This window comes from Crocodylus porosus, unplaced genomic scaffold (assembly GCF_001723895.1).
Source record: "Crocodylus porosus isolate Cpor-Errol unplaced genomic scaffold, CroPor_comp1, whole genome shotgun sequence".
Taxonomy (NCBI): domain Eukaryota; kingdom Metazoa; phylum Chordata; order Crocodylia; family Crocodylidae; genus Crocodylus; species Crocodylus porosus.
Genome location: NW_017728914.1, coordinates 19999235 through 20017068, shown reverse-complemented (window position 1 = coordinate 20017068; position 17834 = coordinate 19999235). Strand labels below are relative to the sequence as shown.

General features: G+C 47.5%; 1 protein-coding gene across 3 annotated transcripts in view; it reads right to left on the bottom strand.

The window, feature by feature from the left end:
* STK10 (serine/threonine kinase 10) overlaps positions 1-17834 on the bottom strand; it is a 77797-nt gene that overhangs the window by 9054 nt on the left and 50909 nt on the right. For all 3 annotated transcript variants that reach the window (XM_019534944.1, XM_019534946.1, XM_019534945.1), the window contains 7 exons: positions 16683-16755; positions 15647-15841; positions 14219-14300; positions 12646-12780; positions 9566-10159; positions 3882-4012; positions 1298-1421 (listed from right to left, as the gene is read on the bottom strand). In XM_019534944.1, the coding sequence (XP_019390489.1) occupies positions 1298-1421; positions 3882-4012; positions 9566-10159; positions 12646-12780; positions 14219-14300; positions 15647-15841; positions 16683-16755 (1334 nt within the window). The remainder of the gene's footprint in view (positions 1-1297; positions 1422-3881; positions 4013-9565; positions 10160-12645; positions 12781-14218; positions 14301-15646; positions 15842-16682; positions 16756-17834) is intronic.

Genomic DNA, 17834 nt, shown 5'->3' with positions numbered 1-17834 from the left:
AAGAGAAGGTTGGATGTGTATCTAGCTGGGGTAATGTAGGCCCAGCACTCTTTCCTGCTTATGCAGGGGGTTGGACTCGATGATCCATTGAGGTCCCTTCCGACCCTAGCATCTATGAATCTATGAAGGTGGTCTCAGAGCAGCCTCACCATTGCATTTACAGGCTTGGTGCATGCAAGCACAAGCTGGTGGACAGGGCAAAGCCAAAGCTAATGTGAACGTATACTGTGCCAACTTCATGTCCACTCCTGCCAAAGCACCTCAGTCTGAGCCAGCTCTGGACTCTGACAGATCAGCAGATGAATTTCACATCTTGATATACATCCGGTATCTAACATCCTGGGGTAGAGTTTAGTGCTTCTAGAAGCTCAATACATAGGCTTAGGCTTGCAAGTGAAAGACATTTAAATACTGTAGAAGGCACTCTGGGGACACCCACATATCTGCCCTCTCCTTACTTCTGAGCCATATCAGCATAACGCCAGTGTCAGCAGGAATGCAGGCAGCTGTGGGATGTGGGTTGATTGCTAAGTGCCTCAGAAAAACTGTAGGGGAAGCACATCCCTTTCTTGCACCTCACACCATAACATGGACAAATCTTAGCAAGCAATAACTGCTTTTAACAGCAGGGTCCACAAATGCCGTGTGGTCCACAAATGCTGTGTGGTCAGGGCAAGATTTAAAAATTTAAGAGAAACACACATGCAGTTATGCCTCTTGCCCTCCAGGTAGGACACTGGAGTTGCCAGCTATACACACTGCTTGAAACAGGAGACACTTCATTGCTGGGTCCCAAAAAGGTGGGGGGGTTTTGTTTTCTTGTTTTCTTAAAAAGGGACTTCTTTATAAAAAAGCCTCTAAAGCCACAATTCACCTTCGTTCTATCTATAGCCAGAGACATACCAGCTGGCTCTGCTCTGACACTACAGCACACAAGCTGGCTGTGGGTGGAACGTGGAGTTTGGCCCAGCATCTCCAATTTATTTCTGGAGGAGGGCATGCTCCTTTGAGGTATATAAGGAAGTTTTAGAAATAGTGTTAATGGGCTCTGACGCATCCTTAAGGAGGATGGTTCCTCCAGGGTCTCCTGGATTGTTGCACCCTCTCAAAATATCCCTGAAAATGCAGCCAGCTTTACTTCTGGGGAGCAAGCAAGTGTTTGGCATGTGGTGCAGGCCGGTTAGCCAAGCTATTCAGCACATGTTGTGAGTTCCTGAACTCTCTCACTCTCTGCTGATGAGCTGGAAGGGAGAAGTCCCAACCAGTCAGGGTATTTTATTTCCTCCTTCCCACATACCGTTGTTTCTTGCTCAAAGCGCCTCAGCATTTGCTCCATTTGCAGTTGGTGTTTGCTGTTTATCTGGGCCTGGCTCCTGTGCTCCTCTTTCTGAAGGAGACGCAGCTCTCGCAATTCCTGGCGCCTAAAGGTTTTAAGGAGGAGAAAATAAAAAGTAAAATTCAAGGTTGGGTCCCTCATCAGGGCAGGCAGCATTTGTAAGTGAAGTAACATGGGAGCAGAAATGGCATCAATGAATGGGCAGGAAACAGAAAGCACTCTGTCACCTCCTAATGTTCAACTGTTACTGCTTTGAACGTGGGGAGCAGGGTAGATGCAGACTGAGTGATTGCTCCCAGGGTTGTATTGCTGTTCTCTGTTTATAGGAAGGAGAAATTTTAACAACATTAACAGGTACCAGAACGTCAGTTTGTGCTAGTGAGACCTACCCACCAGCAAAACAGTAAATGGGAACCATACTGCTTGGGACATTTGAAAAGTAGCGAGGTAAAACTCATGACATCATTATAGTGTTGGCACAACCTTCTCCTAGCCAGCAGGAAAGATGAAGCCTACTACATCCTGTCCAGTTTAATTTAAACTGGTCTTTAAAATAGAGTTCAGCATGAGCTACGACTGTTCAAGTTCAAGGACTGCCTTCATTCCCAGGAATGACTCTGCCTCCGGCAGGCGGTCGGACCAATGGAGGGCCCTTCCAACCCTACTTCTCTATGATAAAACCTGGTAGCAGGACGAAGAGATCTTCCCAGAGTCTGCCTGTGTATCAAGGAGCTGTAACACATCTCTGGACAAGTCATCTGCCTTTGCATCTAACAAGCATGCAGTCTTGGCCTGGTTTCAGAGGCACATCAATGCTCACTTTCCAAGGTTACAATCTGGCTTGGTTGGAAATTGAAAAAGGAAAAAGAAAAAAAATCCAAAGCTTTACATGTGAAATATGCACTGGGACTTTCACTACTGTGCCTGAATGTTTCATGCTTCAGTGTAACACACGCATACAGACGCCTGGTGCTCTACTGGGAAAGCCACTTTAGAGCAATTTCCTGTATCAAAACAAACTCTTGCTCCATTAAGTCAACTGGCCCAAAAGGCCAGCTCCTCTTCACTGCGGCCTTAACAAAAAAAAAGCAGTACCTTGGTATGTTCTAACAAATAGCAGGAAATAACTGATCTGAAATCCTCAGGTGGAAAAAAAGGTGCAAGGAAAATGAGTAAAGCTGCTAGGTCAGCTCATGTTGAATTGCAGCCTTCCTCAAACACATTTTGGTGCAGAAAGCTGAAGATTTTCGGCCTCTTCCCCATCTATCTGTTGCATAGGTGGAGTGAGCCAGTTAGTAAAAGAGGGGCCCAATTCTCAATTACTCCGTTTCTGAGCCTGGGGCAAGGGTGGCCTAAAGTCACCTTTCTATTCTGCAGTGTTCATGGCACTGCTTGGTACAAGCCCCTGAGGTGGCTCTAAATTATGCTAGGCTTCCCACAGCCTCTGGACAAAGCAGTCCTAAACTGGAGGGCATGGGGGTAGACTTGCTGCCCATCAAATTGATTCGCTGCAACTGTTTAGACTGTTCACTCTATCCAGCAGCAAGCAGAAACCAAGCTAGAGCGGTCTACCTCTAATGAAACAACTACTAAATTACCATGGTTTAGCTTTCATTTACCATGGGATAAAACAGACAAATGAAACAGTTGCAATGGATCAGTGTGATACACGACAAGCCCCTCTCCTGCCTTAACTCAGTATAATTGTTTTGTCCGTCCATACTCGGAGAACAGGTAACGAACACTTTGCTCCAGCTATTTATTTCTTGTTTCGGAGAATGAACAGACTGGCATGACTAAACCTCTGTGTAGGTTACATTCTCAGGGCATTCTTTAAAGCAGTATATGGGAAGCCTGTAACAAAGAATCAGACCCAATAATTTTTATGACCGTTTCATTTCACTGTGGCTGCTACTAATAATGAAGTTAGAAACAGCCTCTTCTGCCCATGTTAAAGATCCTAGAGGTTTGAAGGCTATAAAAAAATAATGGAATCATAAAACTTTCAGAGAGGCTGAGCATGCTGAATACTAAGTGAGCATCTGAGTCTATAGCTCATCTTGGCCTTTTGCTGACTAAAGTCTGAGCAGACAAAATAGCAGAAGAGGAGCTCCTTTTGAGGTTCGATTAAGTTATTTTAGCCGAGCTGATGTGTTGGATTGACAGCTCTAGAAACAGGAGTAAATTTGGCCGCAGGACAGACTTAGGAAGCCAGCAGTGAAACGGACTTCCTCCACAGAGCACCCCCACTAAGCCTCAGCTCTGAATTTATTATGGGAGAGAGAAGCTAAATTTGTGCATCACATGGAGCTCCTGCCTCTCCTGGTGCTGCCAACAAGGGAACTAAGGAGGAGGTCCGGGCTTTGGAGACAGTTGCTCAAAGTGAGCTAGAACGAGCTCACCAACGTTTCACAGAGGTTGCCTGATGGAGCGTTAAAGTCTCCCCCAGGTGTGTGCAGAGGCAGAGGGTCTGCACTCCATCACTCGCCCTCCGCACTGGCTAAGCCAACCCTCCCACCTGTCCAACGGCCACCCTCCAACTTGCCTGAGGAATCGCATTTCTTCATCTTTCTTCTCATCCTCACTGATGATCTTTGAGGTGGTGACACTCACTTCCACTCCATCCACCACAAATTTCCGGGTCCGCTTCAGTGTCTTGTTGTGCATCCTCGCGTCCTGATGTTCAGAAGGAGAGAAAATGGGCCATAAAGTGCAGTGCTAGGCTTATCACACACTGGCAGTGATGGCTGTTCCTGGGGCCTTTCTGACAGCTGAGCACAGCAGCCAGAATGCTCAAAATCATTCTATTAGCATTTTTAAGGACAGAAATGTCAGCCCTCCAGCAGTGTACACAAAAACCACTGCATCCACCAGAACTCAACAGCGGGTTTCTAGCATTACCTCAGTTCACCTGCAAGTTCAAACAGTGCTCTCTCATTTGAGAGAGCAGAATCAGCTCTGGTCACATTAGGATGAGTTTGTTATCCTCTTAATAAAAGCAACGCTTAAAAGAGATGAAAGAAAAGCAATGCCCTGACTAGGAAACCTCACCTGCCTGCCTAGCCATACAGGAAGCTGATGAACAACATCAAGGCAACTCTGAATCACATCTAGGAATCTATGAACATCATTTTTGTAACATACTCCCTTTTAAACAGCTCTCAGTCTTTCACCATCAGCTGCTGCAGCTCACAGTAAAGAAAGCAAGAGCAGAGGGAGTGCTGAGCACCTTCTGAATTAGGGTCTAAATTTTGAGCTGAGCCAAGAGACGCCACCATGGCCCAGAATGTGGTGCCCCTCTCTCTTTCTCTTGTTATTACTTTGCTGATCATCAGCTGCTTAGAGAACATGAAACTAATGAGCGAATCCCAGGTCCATTTTCACTAGCAGTGGTAGGGACAAGTGCCAAAAGCTGTTTGCACTCTTCCTCAGCCATGCTGCCAACTTTAGTTACCATCTGTTCCTCTGGAGATTATGAGCATGCTGTTAGGCAGGGAGACATGGAGGATAGGGCCTCATAATTAAATTTCCTTTGGAAGAGTGAGGTAAAGAAGTGACAAGTCATGCAACATTTCTGATATTGGCCCTACAGGTAGAAGGAAGAGCTGAAGAGGGGGGTGGGGGGGAGCAGATACGAACTGCAGGGAGTTGCTTCTCTTGCCTTCCTGGCAAGAATTACTCTAGCATTAGAGGAGGTTGCAAGAGATTCCAGTGAACCAGCAAAGCTGAGCGCTTAGCGTGCCCAGGAAGTGCTGGTGGCTAAATTCAGCAACAAAGGGACCAGTCAGAACCAGGGAACTTGAGGCTCGTGTGGGCAGGAGAGCTTCGCAGTGTAACTTACAGCTGTTTTTACACCAAATATAAACGGGTGCTGCGAAAGCCTGAGTGGACCCCTTTGTATAAGACCAGCTCAGTCTGGTTTAACTTAAGGAAGGACTCAGCAAGCTAACAGTGAGAGATAGTGCTCCTTTCCCCAGCATTTAAAAACCTAAGTAGTCTTGAATTAACATGTATATTGCAAAGACAACTGTACAAAAGTTAAGCAATGCCAGGCTGCCTGTGCAAACTTAATTTAGCTCCTTTCGGCATATACAACATGATACTATCTTTAATTGTAGGAATAGCTATTAATTTCTCACAGCATGCCTGTCTCAGTGCACAATTAATGAGCAGCTATTAGATGTTAACTTTCTTGTTGCTGAGCGAGTGGGCCTAGGCCTTATTTACTACACACAGTTCAAACTGCCTTCACGACTGAAGCATTAATTTCCTCGCAGGGAGTTCTATGGCTCTCATCACTACGCTACCCAAGTGCTTCAAAAATAGCAGTAAACTTATTTTCGCACCACCTCTGTAAGGCAAAGTGGAAGCATCTTCCTTGTACAAGTTCACTGATGTCTAATCTTTCCAAGAAAGGCAAACATTGTTTGCTGAAAAGTTTTCCAAAGATGGCTTCTCTAGAAAACTTCTTCCCCAAAAGGTCAAAGTTGGAGCATGCTATAAGCTGGTGATTCTCAAGCAAGGTGCCACTGTCAGCTTGGGTGCCTTGGCATTCTTTCCAGAGTGCCACACAATGTTAGCACTCTTAGGTGTGCAAACATGATTCACAAGACAAACTCAGAGGGTGTGTCTAGATGAGTGCGCACGTGTGTTTCCCTGGGGACAAACAGCAGTGCCACAATATGTGCTGCTGCTATTTGTCCCTGGGGAACACCCAGGTATGTGAGCTCTGGCACGGCAAGTTATCCCAGGTGGGGTAGGGAGGCTGGGCCAGCACCTGGGCTGACCCCAGCAGCCTTACCTGTGGTCCTGGGGGCTTCCCAGGGCTCTGGCAGCAGTGATCCGGCAGTAGGGATCTGTCTGGCAGCTGGAGTGTGGCTCTGGCCAGCCAGGCTCTGGTTTCAGGTGGTGCATGCTGCCGCCCGCTGCCCTGCTTTTTTCCTCTGTGGGTTTTTTTGATGCTGAGATCTCCCAGTGTCAGAAAAAAATGCCTGCACTGCAAATTAGCAGGCCAGGAAATGCCTGCATGTGTGGCGCATGAGGGGTGAGATGCTGCAGATGGATCTGCAGCACCGCATACTGCATGTGCGTACTTGTCTGGATGTGCCCAGAGATTTAATATAGGAATCCACAGCATTAAAACCATTCCAACCTCCAGCGATCTTTCTGAGCTCTTTGCAACAGAAGAATTGCCCTATTATTTTTCTGTAGTCAAAAAACCATTGACAATTAAGAGCTGGCATTTCCCAAGGGATGCCTTGAGTCTAAGGAGGTTAAGAATTGTTGTTATAAGCAATTGAAACCAGGGACTTGTACTGGAATGTGTTTGGGCTTCCCTAACTAGAAACAGCCTTATCAGCTCAGCCTGTCACAGAGGCAGCCGCACAAGTTTCAATTCACACCCTAAGTTAGATAGATGCTAATCTTCATTCAAGCAAAGCTCTTAGTTCTGTACAATGCACATACAGCCCCTCCTACTGACACAGACAGGAAACCTGTGAAACCATTTCTATGGTGCATGTAAGTGGATGAGGAGCAGCAGCCAGAAAGGTCCCTGTTTTCTCTCAGCTCCCTCCTGCACCTGGTCAGTCCGAGACAAACAGACAAGCACAGCTACTTCCCAAAAGCATGAACAGGAGGCCCGGGAAACCTCAAGACTCGCCAGAATCCACATCAACCAGCAGAGCGCTGATGCCCCACATCCCCTCCCCACCGCCGAAGGTGGGGGCGGTCCCGCCAGATAGAAGGGAGGGAATTCAGCACACAGACCTCTGTCTAGAGGGGACCAAAGTCAATGTTAAGTCGCAGGAATGACACAGAGAGGAAATTTAGTGTGGGCTCTGCTTTCACGGCCGAACTGTTACACACGCTACTAACAAGTGCACTTGAGTTTGTTAATAGTATAACCAGATCAAAGGCAGAATTTTCTATACAATGGTAGATTAGATACCCTTGCCCTTTAAGCCATCGTCCTCTAATAAACAGCTACTTAGAGAAGTCAGCCAAAGACTTCTGCAGACCACATGTGTTAGCATTCTCCCTAATTGTTTCCTTGAAAGGAAAAGTGAGTGCTTTGTTTTTTTTTGCAGGGAGAGAAGAGAGACTGTGGTTCTACTACAGCTGGAAGCAACTACTTCAAAATCATCCCGAGAGCGCCCTCTGAACAAACACAAGTCCTGGCTAGTGCCTGGCAAGGCCTCTGGATCCAGCTCAGTGTTCCCTGAGAAGCAGTAACCCCATCTGAAAGGCTCCCAGGAAAGCAGCTTCTTTTCTAGGCAACAGTGTCAGTAAGATTTGATCACACTGGCTAAGAGGCAGGAAAACGAGACTTACACTTTGGCTAAGACACGGATCTCAGCCCCCCACTTCCCTTCTCCTCCCACCCTGGGTTGGACAAGTCACTTCATCTGAAGACCTAATTTGTCATATTTTACAGATGTGGATTAATGCCACACTATTCGACTCCAGTGAGGACTGATGTGTGTGTAGGGCCTGACTATATAACAAGGCTGCCCTATGGTTAGCTCTGAGACTACATAAAGGGATGTCCAGGACCTCAGGACAGATCCACTCACTAGAGATGTGCTCCAGTCCCCAGCATGCGTTTTGGAGAGGACTAAAATCAGAAGCTACCTTCCTGGTGACCTTTCAAACCAGGTTGCTGCTTCCTGTTGAACACAGCAGGGGATCCAAAGATGACCTCTTTGCTCTGAGCAGGATCTCGGGCTAGCACAGATTAGCTCCCTCCTGCTGTAACAGAACCACAGCCTCTTTTTTTTTTTTTGTTCCTTGCTCCCGGAAAAAACACCCAAAAGGTGGTGCTCATTTCCCCTTCCAGAGAAACAATTCGGCAGAGTGCTAACACATGTGGCCTAGTAAAAGTCTTTGGCTGGCCTCTGTAAATAGGTGATTATTATAGAAAGACTGGCTAGAAGGGATGAGACTGCTACACAAGAGCAGTCTCCCCACATTAGTAGGTTTGTATGAGCGGTGGGCTCCCCAGGGAGATGCCAATTACTGTTCTCACAGCGAGAGAGGAGCTGGGGAAGGAATTCTGTTATGAATGCTATTTGGGCATGTTCCTGTGCCTGGAAACCATCACACGCAGAGACAATTAGATACAGATCTTGTACAGTACACACACATCTCTGGCTCTCCCAGTCGTGCAGTGCCTTATTTCTCCTTTCGGGGCTCAGTGAATATGTCACTTCATTTATTTTGCCTCTTCAATCAAAGCAATATTGACCTTTCCTGCTCAGATTTGCAAACATTCCCACCAGCCTCCATAAAACCCTAGCTAAAGCCAAGATGACTGGGAGATCTTAGATCAAATCACTGTTTAACCTGACACAAGCCAGACCCAAAGCACAGCATATTTGAAGAATCATAAGCGACTACAACCAAATTAAGTTGTATCCTCATATCAGTACAGTGCTGACGGAAAGAGTTTTTTACTTTTCACACTGTGGCTTGTTCAGACTCTTATGCTGATGCAAGGGCATGGGTGGGAGCAGTCCTCGCAGCCTCAGGTTTCCCACTGCTTTTATCAAAGACCTAAGTTAGCTGCAGGAAGTAAAACCTTCACTAGATTTCAGTCGATTGGAGCCTGGAACTGCCAAGAGCATGCAGTGTACAGTGGCCACCCTGAGAAGGCCTGCCCATGCTAACTAAATATGTACTGCCTCATACCACAACTTCATAATCATTATACACCATACATAACCGCTTCCTGATACATCATCCACTGTTGAAAGTGCTGGAGAGAGACCAGCATTCTCTGGCCTTGTTTTTAATTACAAGGCCATGAACCTGAAAATGGGAATGGCGGATAATTTGATGAGATTTTCTATTTGCCTTGTCTAACTGCATTCCCCTCTGCTGGAATAACAACTTGCTGAACCTTGTTGCAGAGTTTGCCAATTCAAGATAATTGTTCTTGGACTATCCACCTATAAAGCGCTCTGCACTGTCCTCCACCATCATCCCCAAGGGATATGGAACATCATGTACCAGAGACAACCCATTTTTTCTTCCCTGGCTCAAGACCCATCAAGCTTCCAGAAGAAAATCCTTGGAGAAGTGTACTAGGACTATAAAGAAAGAAGACTGACTGTCTGTCTGGAAGGATTCAAATAAGTCTTTTAGGAAAGAGTACAAGTCTCCTGATATCAACATCTGAATGCTCAGCTGCACCTATGCTCCCCCACTACCATGACTACCCATCCTTACCTTCAGCGACATGGATCCAGACCCACTCTCCCTATTGAGGGACAGGTCACCAGACAGAGAGATGGTGAGGTCCATGCTTTCTGAAGCAGAAGTGCTGCCAGAATCGGAGTCCCTCTTGGATTGGTTGCTGGCAAACTGAGTGGGAGAATCCAGACTCCCATTAGCAAATCTTTCCTCAGCAAGGTTTTCCAGGTGGCTGCTTTCTGGATGGTCCCCAGCACTCTTGCACTCTTGGTTTGCTGGTTCCAGCTGGTTGCTTTGGTTTCTCTCTGCTGCTGAACTAACCTCAATGTCTAACAGTCCTGACTGGGGAGAAGTGCCTGGTTTTCCCTGTGGGCTGGGAATAGTTTTCCCATCCTCCATCTCAGAAGAGTCAGAGCTATTGATGGTTTTCATAGAGTTCTCACTCTCTGGCTTGTCATTGTCACTGCTAATCCCTTCGTCAGAGATCTTGTCACTTTGTCCATCAACAGCATCCTGGGTTGGCTCCACAGGTAAGTTGGGTCCATTCATCACTAGCGATTCTGGGCGTTTCTCTCCCTCAAAACTCAGCTGGCTCACCTCAGAGGGGTCTCGCTTGTGAGTACCATGGGGCTAAAAGGACAGAGAACAGAGACCGTTATTTTCTCATCTTTACAAAGGGGAAGAGGGAGAGACATAGGCACAGAATTATGTAATGACCAAGGATCTGGGTTTTCTGTTTCCCATGGGAAAACAGAGAAAAACAAGGATCTTCCCCTTTACCAGAGAAACCTGCAGATTTTACTGTCTGCAGGCTGCAGAGTTCCAGCCTGCAATGGGCTGGGAGGGAGCAGGAGGAGGGCATTCAGATGGGGAGCCCCGTGTGCATGTATACGCACTTGGCCGCCAGGAGAGCTGCTCCTCTAGGTTGGGGGGGTGGGGGGGGAATGAGGGGGGAAGGTTTCAGGCCCCTGTAGCCAGGGCTGGGGCTGCTGCCCAACCGGGGGGTGCGTGCGGCTTGGAGCCCAGGGCTGCAATGTGCGGCTGCAGGGCCCTGGTGGGGGAGGCTCGTCCAGAGGGCAGGGAGGTGAGGCCAGCTCCCTGCTGCTGCATGCACTCCCAGGATGGCAGGGGGTACCCATGCCCCCAGATCTGTGCACAGGGAGGGGTGGGGCTGGGCTGCCTGCTGCAGGCTCCCTGCCCTGCCGCCTCCGCAGCCCAGCGGGTGTGACCTGGCAGAGTGGGGCTATGCAGGAAAGCTGCTCTACCCTCCCCTCTCCTCCCATTCTAGCAAAGTGTTAGGGTGAATGCTGACCCACTGTGGTCCAGAAAACAGGATCCACAGGCAGAGGCTTGGATTGAGCTGTGAGGGTGATGCTGCAAGCCTGGGCTCAGTGAGCACAGAGCACCCAGACTGCCTGGATCTAGAACTGCCTGGATCTAGAACTGCACGTCCTGTTTTGGCCTCAGTGCTTTTCAGAGCTCAAACATGCAATACTCTTTAGAACCCCAGAGTAACCAGCACTTGGGGAGATCCCCTCACTAAATAGCTTTACCAGTGTTTTAGGACAGAGGGTTGGCACCTCTTTTTTGCCTCTGATAGGAATTCACTCCCCAAGGTGGGAGACCTGATCTCTCTTTCACCTAAAAAAGCTCTGGGAATAGCAAAGGGCAAGGCATGTAGCAGTATTGTACCCCTCATCCACTCTGCACTCTCCATTATCAAAGCCTTTTTGATGCAAGGAATGCTATACTAAGTGGTCTCTGTTTCAGAAAGCTGTTGCAGGATGTGAAAGCAGTATTCCCACTTGCCTTCCTGGGGACAGGTGCACTAACAAAGAAGCAATCAACAAGCGGTTCTGAAAACCCTTGAGTGATGTGTTTAGCTGGGGGGGGCCTCTGGGGTACTGAAGTCCTTGCAGGTCTGCCTGGGAGATTTCTAAGGATGCTGTATTGAGCCCAGGCTGTCAATTCTGTCTACCCTTGGCAAACACTGCCAGGTTTTAATAGCTTCCCCCTTTGCAGCAGGGAGGGATTTTGATAGCAGTTGCACTGTGGGAGCTGAATCTCTTGCTTGGATCCAGAGAATCCTGACACTCACTGGCGATACTGCACAGCAAAGCTTCCCAGAGGCCTCACTCTGGCCTATTTCCAGGGCCCTTAAACAGTGGCATCAGAGACAGCTTTGCCAATGTCCATTACCCTGCTGTCTCCATCCCAACCTCCCAGCCCACATCGTGCCCTTATTGTTCACCCTCTTCTTGGCAGCCCTGGCCCACTTCATACGCAGACAAGGCTCCTTAAACCAACAGGAGTGGAAAGATGCTGACTACTCTTCCCTTGGGTCTGGGTTCAGTGAAACTGCCTCCAACATGGTTTCCTCTTGTCGAGTTCAGACCCACAAAGGGCGGAGGCTGGCACTTCCTTACACACAGGATATGGACCACCAGTTCACCCGGCGGGCCAGACTGTTTTAGTCCCTGTTCTGAGTCGTAGCTTGCCACTTCCTCTCAGTCCCATGCTCACGTCGAGGAACCAACACCACCATAAATATTCCAGCAGCAGCCAGAACCTACCGCTGCTAGCAAAACAGAGCCAGGACATGAACACACTGGCCTCACAGGGACGGGCTGTCACTGCAGCCTCCACTGACCCATGAAGGCAGCATGGTTGCCATTGCACTGAGCTGGGGGTCAGTCATGGAAAAAGCCTTCACTGACCTTGGAACTTGTCAGCCAGTCTAACAGGGCTGCCGTGCTGCTGGGAATCCAGCTTTGCCAAAAGCAGCAAAACGCTGTGGCTTCTTCCTCTGAAGGGAAAGCCTGGCCTCCTAGCTGCATTGTTTTCCAGCACCCTTGGTGCGCAAGGAGCCGTGGCCCCTCCTGACTCAAGGAGCTGCCTTCCTGTCCACCTGAATGGGACTAACAAAGGCAGCAGCCTTCCCCGCAAGGGAGTCTGGGAGAGAGAAGATTAAAACAAAGTCACCCCTTTAAAACCAGAAAGCTTCCAGGTCCTTTTTCCAGAGCCGCCTCAATCTCCAGCTAGAGGAACTTTCCACCCTCAAAGAAAATTAAGAGGCACATGGAAAAGGGGTGGGAGAGGGCATGATCGTGACTTACAGATGCAGGTTCTGATGAGTCATCCTCTTCTCCTTCCTCCCGATTGTCTTCAATTTCCTCCATCACTTCAGCCTTTGCCTCTGCCACCAGCCCACGCAGATCTCGGTTGCTAGTAACTTTTTTCACAAAGGGATGCTAAAGACCCAAATGTGTGTGTGTTAGAGACAGCCCCGCTTAGGACAGGCCTTATCAGAACACACTGGGGCGAGCAGACTTGATGCCCGTTAAATCTTTTTAATAGCCCTGGGGCAGGCAGAAAGTATTTTTCATTTTCAAGCAACTGTAAAAACCCAGGTCTGGCCTTTACTAGCTTCCCCACACTTAAATAAGCTCAATGCGCTCAAAAAGAGTCTCACATATCCCTTGAGCAATCCAAGAGCCTCACAGTCAAGGACATGGTTTCTGCCTTGAGTTGAGCCTCTTTGTACTTGTGGGCTTAAATCCAGACCTTTGCATTGATCTGAACTCAGTTCTGTACACTAAAAAAAATGTGCGCACGAGAGACGTGCCGAGGTCAAGCGATGGCTCATGCAAGCATATGCTCTAAACATGGAGCAGCCCTGCTCCGCACAGTATCAACATTTACCAAACAAAGCGACAGCTGCATTTAAACAAGAGGCTTTTGCTGCAGACACCATAGTTTAAGAGCTCCTCTCCTTGACACTTACTGACTCAGGGGTGGGAGCTGAGCTCTCCCTGTCAGCTGAAGGGAGGAGCAAAATCCTTGGGATCCATATGTGCAAACAGAGCAGAGGAATGTGCAACTGAAATTGGGGTCAGATCTCCCAGCACACAGAGCAATATATTTGTGTTAAGCTTCATCAAGAGGCTGGGGAGTCCCTCTGGTTTGCTGAGCGCATTGTCTACTTCCTGTTATTGACTAAGGTAAACATTCACTCGCTGTGAACTTTTTGAAGTGGCAAGCCACAGGCAAGCACGTTTCTTTACCATCTATATCCAAGATCTCCACTCTGGCTACTAGGCCAGATCCATTTTCCAAAGGAGGAGCGATTAAGCTATTATTTGTGTTGCACACAAAACAGAACGCTCTGAGGTCAAACAAGATGCCCCACCGACCACCAGGCAGGGTGGGTAGCACATGGCAAATGTGCTGTCAATACTCAGAGTGTTTTAATAGGCAGGAGAACGCACTTTACAATTTTGGGGGAAGGAAGAGGATGAATTAACTTGGAGCAAGCTATGCTGGTTGCTACCTTAGAAATCAGAGCAGTTACTGAAGTCAAGATCAGTTTTGCTACGGGCTTTAGCAGGAATAGGATTACCATAATTATTTAGAAAATGAAAGTTCCCAAAGTGCACTTTCCTAATAGAGAATGAGATTAGGAACATCCAGGGAGGCCATCACCAGCAAAGCAAAGGACTCTGGAGATGCACAAATGAACTACAGGCTTACAGAGAAGCCATATGTTTGCCTTAAAGCTTCCCCATATGTTTGAGACATGCACAGATTATTCAGATACTTCCTATTAGGTGCTTGGGGGCTTCATGACAAGCTTAACATAAAAATAACGCAGATCTGAAGGGTTCAAAGCCCTTGAGAATGTCCACCTACCTCCAGTAGCTGTGCTGCACTTGGCCGAGTCTCAGGGTTCTTATCGAGGGCAGTCTTCAGGAAGTCTCTGAACTCTAGGGACCTTTAAATGCACACAGTCACTGGCAAGGAGCTCAGAACAGGGGAAGAAAGATCAAGTCCCAATGGGCTGCAGTGTTTCTATCTGTTCTCTCGCTCATCCCAAACTGTAGCCTGAACTGTCTCTGTGCACAATCAGCATTTCATCCACCTTGGAGGAAATGCAGTGAGAGGCTGATTTTTTAAAAGGAGAAAAGAACAAGGGATCTGGCTAATTGGAGAATTGGATTTTCCCTTAATCCCAGTGGTACCAGCTGGCAGGAGCAAATCCTAGGCTGCCACTCAATCCCAACTCCTGTCATGGAGCCAAGGCTAGACAGATCACAAAGGGGTGCTTGGGGTTACTCAACATGACACAAGGCCTAGTGCTGGCACTGCCTAACAGCTAGGATGCCGGAGACCCTTCCTTTTGACTCTCCTAATTTAAGAGAGAGCCACAAGACTTGCTGAAACACCCAATATCCAAAGCTGTGCAAGACATCTGATCAACACAATAGCTGCAAATACTCTGAGGCAGGCCTGTTCCTCAGTTTATCTGGGTTTTTTCTGTGTTGCCAATCCAAGAGAATGCTTCATGGGAGGGTTTTAGCTTGTCAGAACTCAGACCTATGACAATGAAAATCCCTTTGATTATCCAAACTAATTCAGTGCTCCCCCTATATGCAGCTATTCAAGATTATGTGAGATTTTAGAGTGGGGGGGTGAAGGGGGGGGAAAGAAAGAATCATTTGGATTTGTTCTAAAAGGATGACATATTTCCCTCAAATTCTAGGAGAATAATTGTGCCTCATGGTAAATTTGTACTAAGACTAAAAGGGCCGCTCATCTTCTAGTGCAAAAATCCTCAATTTTGTTTCTCATGCCTTTAAGAAGGGTCACTGTATTGCAAGATCCCACTGCAGCCACCGCAACCCTGTACAAATGCGGTATCAGAAAGCTACTGCCCATGCCACTCCTGAACTGAAGGAGCAATGGAGTGGCCAGTGTAGCTACAGCAGCTATACCATAAACCCTCTCCTTCAGAAAGCTGAATACACTGTCTTTAGAGCAGTCAAGTGGGAAGGAGCCCCTGGGGCTGGAACTCACAGCGAGGTCGCCAGTAGAGCTGTGCAGAGGAGTGATATTAAAATTCCAGGTCAATGGCTCAAGTCAAACAGCAATGTTACACAAGCCTGGACTTCTCTTTCCTCCAAATGCCATATCACTGGAAGCTATTTGTATTCCAGGCTTTGCTATATAGATTTATTTTTGGGAAGGATTCTATAGCATAAAAATACAAATATGCAAATATGTCATTGGGAAAGAGCTTCCAAGCTTTTGCCTGTGCTCATTAACAGACTATCTTCTTACCACTTAGAAGGGCAGTTGAGTGTGGGAGGGTCAGACTTGGCAATCTTCAGTAGGACTCTCATGGGGTTGAGCTCATGGTGAGGAGGCTCTATCTGAGCCATTTCTATCAGCGTTATACCCAGGGACCAGATATCAGCTTTATAATCGTAGGGAGTGTCTTTCATGGTCTCACACATTACCACTTCGGGAGCCATCCTGCAGGGAAGAGAACAAGGCGGCGGGGGGAGTGTCCATTAGGCTTCTTGCTACCACCAGAAACATGTTTGAAGAAAATCGCAGCTGCACACAATGACACAATACAATATTTCAACCAGCCCATTTATCTGCTGTACTGCACATTCATCTGAAAAAAGGACTTCCTAGCTAGCTAAGAGACAGGGAAGCAGCATCTCACCCTAGATTTTTTCATGCCTTTATATTCTCTCCTCCCTCCCCCTTCCTTGATCAGCCGAGACGGCCTAGGCAGCTTGTGTAAACCTCCAGGCCGTTGACATCTGGTGTGGATGCTGCTATAGACAATAAATTAATGCTCACTAAGGCCATTCCTTCAGCAACTGGGATTAAATTCCTGAAGCGAGTTGTTGTTCCTATGCAACTTAGAATTGCTTTAAATAGTGTGGGAGTGGGGGTAAGAAGGGGAGATAGATGGCAGACTACACAGATGCATGTCCCCAGATACCACCTTCTTCCAAGGTTCAGGACGTACAGTATGTTCATCATCTAAATGCCCCTCCAAGCCAACGAGGTCTCAAGACTTGCCTCTTCAGCTGCCTCGCTAAATTCCTTGCTGCCCTCTTACGTGGAAATCCTTCAACGCCTGCAGGGCATTGGACAGGATTTTTTTATGAAGCTTCTGAATGTACGTTACAATCGTCCATCCACTCATAATAAGGCAACATGGAAACAGACCCCGAGTACCACCACATCCTTGTCCCCTGTACAACAGTGCTACACAACAGTCTTCTGGCCTGATTTTCAGTACCCATGGCTCCTACTGTACCTCTGGAAAAGCTGCTTATCAAGCCAGTTCACTCACCAGTAAGGGGTCCCGATGAAGGAATCTCGTTTCTGCAAAGTCTTCATGTTTCTGGCAGAAACGCCAAAGTCAGCTGCAAACAGTTTAATTGCATTAGAGGCTCCAAAGGAACCAAAAAGCCTTTCAGAATCATGAGTGCCAGCTAGAACACTCAGTTCAAGCAAGTTTAAGAGTGCGACAATATGCTTTTTTCCCTCTAAACCAGGTATTGGGAATGAAAGGAACCCAGGCACATATGTGTTGTAAGGGCCATTTACTTCCATCCATGAGACCAAGGACATCACATATTCCATGTTCATGGTACTGTTATCAGGACTAGGCCTTTCACAGCTCTAGCAAGTGTACATGTAATGGGCCATGAAAGGGCAGCTCCACAATGGACCACTTGAAAAGTCTCCAAGTGACACTATTTGGAGTGCTACTTGAGATAAAAAATGCTAAGAGCCAGTTCACTGGTCTACATGCCAAGATGCGAGTGTTTCTCAGTCCTGTTCCACACAGTCCCACCTATTGGTATTACTACCCCTATTGACACCCTCAGTAGAGATGCCCAATGCTATGTGGGCTGAAGGGACTGGATTTACTCGCTCATCTTTTGGATGGGTCAGATATGGAGGTCAATTCAGGCCAGAGTTACAGCATGCTGGCAAGGCACTTCTTTTGTTGAATCTGGCCTGAGTAGAAGAATTACTCCAGCCTCCACCACCGAATGTGACAGACTTCACCAGTCCTAATATTCTTCTTCTGAAGGGCATCTGTATTATACACACACACACACACACACACACACACACACACACACACGCACACACACTGTGCATCTTTGCTGGGCATAGAATTTATTCCACACCCAGATGGCAATTTCCAGGCACACCTACTCTAAGATGTGAAATGAAACAGAAACCAAGCAATTAAATTAACTGCAAAATTCCTGCTGTAACCAGAGTAACTAGACAGCAGAAGAGCCTTCAGGAAGAAGAGGTGCCTGAGACATGAGACAACTACTCCCTCTCCACTTTGTAACCACATTGCACAGCATCAAGACAATCCCGTGGTTTTTATGCATGTATCAGCACTACCTAGAGTACATTTATCAGTTCAGAGCACATACTCTGAAGCCACTGCCTGATCCCAAGTAACTGTTCTCAGCAA